Below are 10237 nucleotides of genomic sequence, written 5' to 3' on the forward strand. Positions count from 1 at the left end.
TCCCCGTTACGGAGTGCCGAGATGCATCCGCTCTGATAACGGATCACACTTTAGCAACACCATGCTCGCACAGGTAGAGCAATCTCTGGGAATCACACACCGATTCGGGTCAGTCTATCGCCCGCAATCTCAGGGCCTGGTGGAACGAGCGAATCAGGCCCTTGAGAATTGCGGCAGTGTATGGTTGATTGCGTGCAGCGTAATATCTCAGGGAGACATCAATTATTGTTTCAATGTATGTTTTAAATCTCCTTTACTTTTTGCGACTGAATTTTATTTCTTACACTGTTTCTTTAATTGTTTTTAAATCTCCTTTTCTTTTGCCTCATGTTTTGATGCTTTTAATGGTTTTATGTGAAGCACTTTGAATTACCTTGTTGTTGAAATGTGCTATACAAATAAACTTGCCTTGCCTTAAGGCCAAAATTGCCAAAGTTTGCGCGGGCTCCAAATTAACATGGGTTGAGGCCCTGCCCCTGGCCCTTATGGCCATGAGGTCCGGAAAAGGGGGAGAAACACATCTCTCCCCACACGAGATCATGACTGGCCGGCCGATGCCAGGTCCACCCAGAGATGGAGGTCATATGCCACCTCTGGATGTACAGCAGATTGAAATGTCTGACTATATGAGTGCCCTAACTCCCCTTACTGAAGCTCTCTCCAAACAGATCGAGAGGACTCGAGCAGTACCTGAAGCAGCGGCAGCTGGAAAGCAGATACAAGTAGGTGATTGGGTCAGGGTCAAGGTTCACAAGCGCAAGTGGACTGACCCCAGGTGGACTGGGCCGTACGAGGTGAAGGAGGTTACTTCACACTCGGTTCAGGTCAAGGGCAAATCAGGCGTCCCTTGGCACCACCTGACACATTGTGTCCCAGCACCGGTACCAACCAGAACACTAGGAGAAATTCGCACTAATTTGGAAAATGCATCAGGAACTTAGACGCTGTCTAGGGGACCCTTATGCAAACCCCGCCGACCGAGGTCGGCAGCGCTTCACCTGGGAAGGGGTGGGATGTGGGAAGAAAACTATAATGGGGTTGGGCATGGGCATACTAGTTGCCCTCTTGATCTGGGGACTAGAAACCGAGGATCAGACACACCAGCACCCATCTCATTCAACTGCCCCTCTTCCCCCTCCATTCCCGAATCGGACACACACCCGAACAAGACGTAGCACCCCAACATTGGACCATAACACAGCATGTGGCTCCAAACTCATTCTGAATTACACGGCGGGTTCCACCAGTGCATTCACGTTTGATTTGTGCAATGTTGTAGACTGCAGGGGCAACCCAAGGGATTGGCAGGGCTATGATGTTTATCTTTGTGGCACACCCCCAGTAGTGGAAAGCTGCGAGACTAGCGGCAAGCCCCGACCAGTTACGGGCGGGTGGTGCAGTCATTGGGGTCTTGTAACGAAGTACACCGGAAGATGGGTCCCCAATGGTTTGACAACCACCAGCCAAGCGTATAGGTGGTGGAGCAAAATTAGCCTACAGAGAGATTTTAGCGCCGCAAATAACCCTCTTACCCTCTCGATAAACAACATCACAGCAAGTCTTTACGGTAACACCAGGGCATGGATCATCTTAGGCGTCGACATCGCACACAAAGATCCCATCAGCAGTATCCAGATCAACATATTCCCCCAGGTAGAGAAGTCTGCCCTAGCATTGGCATCTCCAGATGCCAACACTCCCGTAGTGTTTTCTCAAGATTATACAGAAATGACTCCCCTACAGGTCTTGCGAATGTCCACAGGCTATGGCAACGATAATGTTTGGTTAAATTGGATCACAGATAATGCTAAAAGACTAAAAATGACAGGGTGCGTGGCCTGCGCCTCCGCCCGACCGGCCATGTTCACCGAACCAGCCCCTCTCTACCCGCAAACTGACCCTCAGGGCTATGGTTGCATGATAGGTCTCACACGGCAAGCTACGCCCACAAATTGTACCACACTTGGCGCGATATTTCCACCTATCGTAAATGAAACAAAATTGGGCCAATTTTCCGCCATTAGAGGTCATGCTAACAGGTACATCTGTTTTAACTTCACAGCCGTCAGACCACAGCTGAATGTGGGCAAAATTTCCCCTGATTGGTGCAATGAGACCCGCAATGGCTCAGACATTGGGCCCTGGGCCAGAGCCGGTCTATTCTATTACTGTGGAGGTCTGCGCTTAATACCTAGAATAGAAGCGACCAAAACCATTGGAACTTGTGCAATGGTCAGGCTCGGAATGCCCCTTACCCTAATAGGTCGCAGATTAGCACGAGCCGACGATCAGGCCACTTCTCTCACCAAACGCAGAAGGCGACACATCATCAAGAGAGGTGTTGCCTTAGGTACCTTCTCGCTCACCGGAGGCCCCACTTATATAGACTCTATAGGCATCCCAAGAGGCGTTCCTAACGAATACAAACTAGCAGACCAAGTCGCAGCAGGTTTTGAAAACATCCCCATAATCGCAGCCTTCTTTCCAATCACGCCCAACAAAAACGTGGACCGCATAAACTATGTCCATTACAATGTCTTGCGTCTTGCTAACCTCACCAGGGACGCCATTGGAGGTATAGCCGAACAACTCGCGCCGACCTCTCTTATAACTATGCAAAATAGAATGGCTTTAGACATGTTGTTAGCTGAAAAAGGGGGTGTTTGCTCAATGTTTGGAGACTTGTGTTGTACCATCATTCCCAACAACACTGCTCCTAACGGTTCGGTCACCAAGGCCTTAAATAGTCTGCGCACCCTCTCGGAAGAAATGCATGTGGCCTCAGGTGTAAGCAACCCATTCTCTGATTGGATGGACAGTCAGTTTGGTAAATGGAAGACTCTAATTATGTCCATCACAGCTTCTGTCGGCATTTTTCTGGCCATAATTGTCACTTGTGGCTGTTGCTGCATCCCCTGCATTCGCACCCTATTGGGCCGGGTGATTACTACGGCCCTATCAAAAGAAAAAACTCCTCCTCCTCAAGGGGCTTATCCCCTCCTCTTCAATGGTGAACCAGCTTCCGATCCAGACGATTCAGATGATAGGGACCTAAACCTCGAGTTACAGCCATTGAATGAGTAGTTCCAAAACATAGAAGTTCACACCTAGCAGGTGTGAAAAGGGGGATTTGTAAATAAAAATATACATTCATTCAATGTTAAACACAGCTTATACGCGGATATGTGAGTTCTAGTACAAGAAGGTCAAAAACGCCAGGTGGGGCACTCTCGCACTCGCCTGAACAAAGTGGAAATTACTAGAACTCTGAAGGATAGCTTTTGCCCCAGTTAAATGTCACATAGTCTTACAGAGAACCAGTCTCAACTGCCTGCTCCATCTTAGAGATAGAAAGAGGCGCCCTTGCATATCTAGCGCCTAGCTTATCTAGTTGGCCGAACATAACAATATGCGGCTGAATCAACATCTCACACACTGACGTTCCAGAGAAGGCGGATCCCGGACGTGAGCCAGTGTGGGCGGAGATGCTCAGTGCTCCATCGGGCCATTTGAATGCTAGAAACAAATCCGCCTCCTACTATTGCTTTGACCAATAGGCTCCAAAAGGAGGACCTAATATATGAACGCATGCGCACTCTGTCTAAGCGCCTTTTAGCTTTTCATTCACTCCTACAGAGTGAACTTTTTAGGTCCGTGCACGTTTAACTGCTGGACATAATACTTCTGTCACAAATAAACCTTATTGCTTGAATTGAGCTAAACGCCTCGACCTAAGTCTGTTCACCTGAGTTTTCTCCTCAACATGAGATTTATTCTCAACAAAGGTTCAGGCTCCTTAACACTCATTACTTCAGGGCCTTTGGGAGCAACTGCACGTGGGACAGTTGGGACCGGAAGTACACTGGCTGTGGTCATTACAGTGAACAGTGTGATGAGAGGGCACGTGAGCCCTTGTTGCTGTACTTCGTCTCATTGGAGCAGAGGCTGCAGTTAGCATACCCTGCCTTATCAATGCATTTAAAACACTGACAGCGGGAAGCTGTACTGCTCTCTCTTCACGTCTGTTTAGACCTCCACCTTTATCCAGGCCCAGCTCCACTCACATCTCAGCCCTGCGTCAAGCTGCGCTACACACACAACATCCTCTTCCTGAAGCTCTCTGACCTCATCATCTCATCAGTATCTGGGCCTCATGTTTCAAGTTATTATCACCACGAAATCGCCTCATTCTACTTTGAGTTAAACAAAAAAAACTGCAACCAGAACCGCGGTTGTTCCGGTTTAACGTTAACGAGTGACCGCGTGGACTGAACCGGAAGACGGAGGGTGATTCATGTTTCATCACGTTACGCTTTTTCCTCCTAAATCTTGATAATGATGAGCGTTAGCTGTTGACAAAGTTCCGCATGCAGTGGACGTTAACTTAACCCAACAAGTCTGAACGGTAACGGAACTTAAACTTTAACGGAGGGAAATGAAGACGGTGTAGACATCTTAACGCTGATTGGCCAAAACTCGACACGTCTCATCAAATGTTTTATTGCGAAGATCACGACATCACATGTTCTCCTTGTCTCACTCCAATCTGAGAAACGCTGGCTGGCCAGTTGCCCCCCCCCCCCCCCCCCCCAAACAAATAAAAACTCTACGGATCTACACTCACGTGGATGATATATTTTGATTCAAAACTGCTTATTTCGCCGAAAAGCGACACGTTTGCAGGTATTAAATCAGGAGAAGAAGAAAACGACGAATTGCAACAGAGTCTCACTCCAAACTACATTACAAGTTATCAGCCGGAGCATGAACAGTGTTAAATAAAGTGAACCTACGTGCTCTTTGTATCCGGATTTCCGGGTTGAGAACAGCGTCCAGAAGTTCCCGTTGTCGATTATTCGCCTCTTTTGAACGAGAGAGTTCCTCCTCGTACTTTGCTATCGTTCTTTCAAACAGACCAAATATCTCTTCATCAGCCGCAGTTAGTCGCTGGTTGAATAAAGATCTCAACATTTCTACTTTAGACATTTTCACTAAACCACAGGAAGTTTTCCTCCAGACGAACTCCGTTAAAAACACCGTTTACTCTCATTAAACTCTGACTAGCGCTGTGTTGGTCATTTCCGTCCCCGTCCGTCTGTTTCCAAGTAGCATGCTAAGCTAACTTCAATAGCTTTATAGGCTACCAGGAGATTACTCCTCGTCCTCTTCTTCTTCCTCTCCTCCTTCTTCTTCGTCTTCTTCTCATTCTTCTTCTTTCACTTTAATGGCGGACTACAAACCAATGTTTAAGGCGCCACCTACTGGACCGGAGTGTGTAACATCATGCCTTTATGACAGTTATCATTTAAACACAATAATAATGTTATTTATAAATATAATGAAACAATTAGAAATAAACTTCATATTGCAGTCATATTCTGGCCTTTTAACCCGTTCCATTCAACATATTAAATAAAGCCCTTTTAAGCTGAACTTGTTTGTCCCCTGTCTCTAACAGTCCTTTGATGCTCCACTCCCTTCCTGTATCTACCACTCTGTTCTTCAGTCTTTCTCTTTCCACCCTGAACTTCCTCCACTCTATCAGCTCATGTTCTACAGTTTCTTTACAGTTGCATATCTCACATTTATCCCACTCTGTCTTTTTCATGATGTGTATAATGTGTCATTGAGTCCTGTATGTCCGAACCTGAATCTGAAAGTAACATCTTCTTTTCTACTTTTACTTCCATCACTTCTCACTCTGACTGATGTCTGAATTGTGTTGTAATTTCTACCCTTATTGTCATTATTCCAAATTTCCTGCCAAGATGTCCCATCCAAAGCTTTTACCAGAGAATGTCGAGTACTCCCAACCATTGTACAGGACAGTCGATGCTGTGTTTCCGTTAAGTCCACCCTGAATTCTAATCCAGTGTGATAGTGCTGACTCAGTTCTCCTCACATGTAATGGCAGTTGCCTGGATTTCACCAGCAATGCATTAATGGGTGTGGTTTTGACTCTGGAGATGAGTCAGAGGAGAACCATCCAGAAGAAAAGGTGAACAGATAAAAGTCCATTCAGACAGGTTCTACGAGGAACATCCGGTTCCGCTGCAACTTGGTGGGTAACAAAAGCCCCTTAAACTAATAAAATAGTATATCATTACTCCTATCTTCAGTGACCTTCCATCTGGTACATATGTAACAGTTGTGGGTCGTGGAACGAGACGACTCAAGTGATTGTTTTCCAACATTTATTTATTGAAGACAAAATATCACCAATGAATTGCCTTCAGACTGTTTTCTGCCTCTCTGCTCCCTCAGCAACGTGTGATTTAATTCATTTTCTTCAAATACACACTGACCAATCAGAGCTCGGTACGTGCACCGTTGATGAATATTACATCATCACAGTTTAAACTGACAAATGCAAAAAAAGACAGCTGGCAATACATCTCAGACTGTGTGAATTAGTAAATGAACAGGTTTATGACATCACTGCTTCATTTAGAGCACGATAGATCTGACTATAAGTACATGTGTGTATTATGGTAAATTAATGTGTTCCAGATGTGTTTTCATGGCGTGTATGACAATATTTTAGCCTTATTCTTTCAGCTGTAGCCTTAGTGGTGCGAAACAGACTTGGGAGTAAATAGAAAAGAAATGTGTAAATATTCTCTCATCACACATTCACTGACGTGTGTCGGCTTCTTGAGTCGTGTCTTACAGTCTCCGGCTACTTTAATGTTTGGTGTGGGTGATTTTAAGTGATGGAAGGAAACTTCCTTACTGCTTAGAATTATATTTATATATATTTTGATTGATTTGCCCAAAAGTCAGTTTCACATCGCTGGGGTCTCGGCTGAAAGAATAAGAATACATCAAAGTAAAACATTGACGTGAATACACGTGTTATTATAGTCAGATCTATCGCGTTATAGATGAAGCAGTGATATTATAAATCGGTTAATTTACAGAATGACAGTTAGTGATTTCTTGCCAGCTGTCCTTCCTGCATTTGTCAGTTTAAACTGCGTTACTTTCAGCATGAATTATGTTCATGTTCTATGTTGGTCTCAGAGTGCACCAGACTGATGCATTTAACTTTAAAATGTACAACATTTTCTTCCAGTTGAGCGTGTCCCCGGCCCCCTCTAGAAAACCAACACGAACTGGAAAATAAAATCTCAAGTAGTGGATCAAGCTAAAGACAGTACCAAATCTGAGCGTGGACTCAATGAGCGATGCTCTCAAATTGAAAGAACACGCTCTTGGATAAAGATAGGATGAAAGCTCCATCGTTCCTCCCCTGTGTGATGTTTCATGTGGTGTGTCAAATGTATTTATACATTTTGTATAAAACCGTTATCACAAACAGAACCACTTTGTCTCTTATATGATTAACAGTGCCATTGATGAATAAATAATTCCTTCATCTGATGAGTGTACTTCCAATAATAAATGAATCCAGGTATTCAGCTGTTTTCACAGTAACCTGTAACCAAGACTGTGATGGCGTCTGTGCAAATTTACAACATGTGATTTCATATTTGATAAAGAGTCTCTCCAGCGTCATACAAACAGTTCACATTCTTTTCAAAAGACCTTCTGAGCATGTGGGCCCCTGAGTCAGAGTATCCCAGTTCTTCCACAGACACTAATCCACGTCGTGCACCTGCGCCTGGAGATCCTTGGAGATGTACCCGAGAAGGGTCGCCGTCAGCTGCTGCTTCAGGGTGGCGTTGCCAATCACTAGAGCAGTTAGCTGAGCCAAATCTGTCCACTGAATGACTCCCAGCACGGCCAGAAGATACCATAAAGCTTCTGCTGCTGCTGAGGACTGAGCTCCATTATGATCTGAGGCAGCGGTTTGAACTGTCCACTGGTCAGCCAGCAGCCCAGAAGGCCTCCGACAGCACCGCCTACAGGGGAAAAGGGTTTCAAACATGTGGAATTATGATTGCACACACAAACACACACAGCATGACAAGGATAGAGTGATTAACCCCCGCTGGATCATCGTCCTCGGTGTGTGCACCCATCTGGGTTGTGTGCCCATCGCCAACGCCGGAGACTTCGGAGGCTACTACTGTCCGTGCCATGGCTCCCACTACGATGCTTCAGGAAGGATAAGAAAGGGACCTGCTCCTCTAAAGCTGGAGGTTCCCTTCTATGAGTTCACTGAGGAGGACGTAGTCATAGTGGGATAAATACTGGAGCTCTGTCTCAGTTCCTCCCTGTAATATGTATTTTTTAGATGGCTCCGTGTGAGAGTGACATAAAACGTGTGTATTTGCTGTTAAAGACAATGATTAGGAGCGGGCCCCTCCTCGCTGTGGCGGCTGGCTGAGAGGAGGAGTAGGAAGGCTGGCTCTGCGAACATTTTCAGCGACGTGAATCTGTGGCAGCTACAGAGACTATTCAGGTCAGCGGGGGATCAAGATGCGGAGCAGAGGGCCCAGCTGGTCTGGGGTCACGGAGATGAGGCTGAACTGGCTCAGGCTTTGAAAGGACTGAGGACCCGGAGTCACCGGAGAGGACTAAGGGCCAACGGGAGAGAGGTGTTGGGCTCACACTGGCTACGAGCCTTCAATCACCTCAGGTAGCAAAACTGCTGGTGTGATTCTGATTTCATATACATTCAGATCATTCATCATCGTGACTTTTTTAAATATTATGTGGCATCCATATTGTTTTCAACAACATTTATGTTCAGGATCGGAGAGAGCTCGCCAAGCAGCCAGGGGAAGGATCCCGGGGAGGAGAGTGTGTCTGAGGCCGGAGGAGCACACAGCAGTCCAGAGACACGCCGACACACCTCCATAGGGACAACAGGAAGAGGTACAGCGGCCACAGGGGTACTAACTGAGAGCCAGGGCCCTGCAGGGACTTCGGAGAGACCAGTCAGAACCAGCTCAGGACTGAGGAGAGGAGGAGAGAACAACTCAGAGAGATACCTCCACAGAATACTCCACTGACTTGACCAAAAGCTCTGAGATGCAAAACTGACTTCAAGTTCGTGCGAGAGCGGACCGGCACCTCAGTCTGCACAGCCTGCTCACCTGGGAAAAGCAACAGTTACAATTGAAATTGTATTGCAGGTCGAATAGTTTCTGATGATGCCGTAATGGCACTGATCCGATGGCGATATGCTGACACTGCACTGTTACTTGTTGCAGACACATCTCCACCTGAATAATGGAGGCAGCACAAAACTTTCAATGACTCCTGTTATCTCACACCTCTATGTTGTGGTTACCTTCCCATGAACTGCCTTATGTGTTTGCATAACGTCATCCCACCACTCGCTCTAATCATGCACACTGATAAGTATGGACAGTGACGTGACTTTCAAAGGTGGGGTGTGAAGGATTTGGGGACATCTAGCGGTGAGGTTGCAGATTGCGACCAATGGAAACGTCTCCCGTGTGCTAAGAGAATAGGAAAACTACGGTGGCCAATGTGAAAATGTGAATGGCCCTATCAGCGCCAGTGTTTGCTTTGTCCCTTCTGGGCTCCTGTACAAACATGGCGTACACTGTGAAGACGACCCAACCCCCGATTTAGATTAAAAAACAGCTCATTTTAAGGTAGCAAAAACACAGAGATTCTTTTCAATTTTCGGTTGATTATTACACACTTTTAAGAAAACATTCTTATTCGTATTATAATCCATTTCTGCCAATAGATTCCTATAAATGCTACACACTGTTGCTTTAAGTATTGTAGTTCAGTGGTGTAAATCAGAAAGTGAATAAGATTAATGAGGCAAAAAGTCACTTTAGAAATGGCCTCATCTTCCTCTGACCTATTATGCTGAAAGAACTGATGTTCTGATATGTATGCCTGCACTATGGATGAAGTTATCAACCATTCTACCAGCTACTGTATGTCCCTGTATCTGTGTGGTATGTTACGCAACCGTATAATCGGGTACAATGGGAGCAATGTGAGGTGACATGAGATGTAGAAATACATGTCCATTTACTGCACATTCAGAGATGTTAACTTAAGGCTTCAACATGTAAAGGTAATCTCTGATACTCACTGGTTTATAGATATTGAAAGTGAAGTGTCTGGCGGTTAAAAGAGACCAAAAATAACAAATAGACCCTCGCTGTCGACTTGAAAAAGTAATGTTCTCGTGTTAAAATGTTCATGGTGTGAAAACCTACTTTTCCTATGAAAAGGCTGTATGTTATCAGACTTCTGGAAGATTTTTGTTCATACTGTTTGTGTCATTTTTAAATATGTGGTAATAAAGAAGTGAGTCTTTGGATTGTTTGTCTTGTTT

At 45.5% G+C, this 10237-nt stretch overlaps 1 protein-coding gene across 1 annotated transcript; it reads left to right on the plus strand.

Annotated features, from left to right (window-relative positions):
- Window positions 1–2244: 2244 nt before the first annotated feature.
- On the plus strand, window positions 2245–8921 carry LOC306785693 (uncharacterized protein; the record flags this gene model as incomplete). The annotated part of the gene is made up of 3 exons (XM_079280148.1): window positions 2245–2575; window positions 8260–8545; window positions 8660–8921. The coding sequence occupies 3 exons, from the start codon at window positions 2245–2247 to the stop codon at window positions 8919–8921; spliced, it is 879 nt and encodes a 292-aa protein (XP_079136274.1).
- Window positions 8922–10237: the final 1316 nt, after the last annotated feature.

Source organism: Melanostigma gelatinosum (assembly GCF_949748355.1).
Source record: "Melanostigma gelatinosum genome assembly, chromosome: 12".
Classification (NCBI taxonomy): domain Eukaryota; kingdom Metazoa; phylum Chordata; class Actinopteri; order Perciformes; family Zoarcidae; genus Melanostigma; species Melanostigma gelatinosum.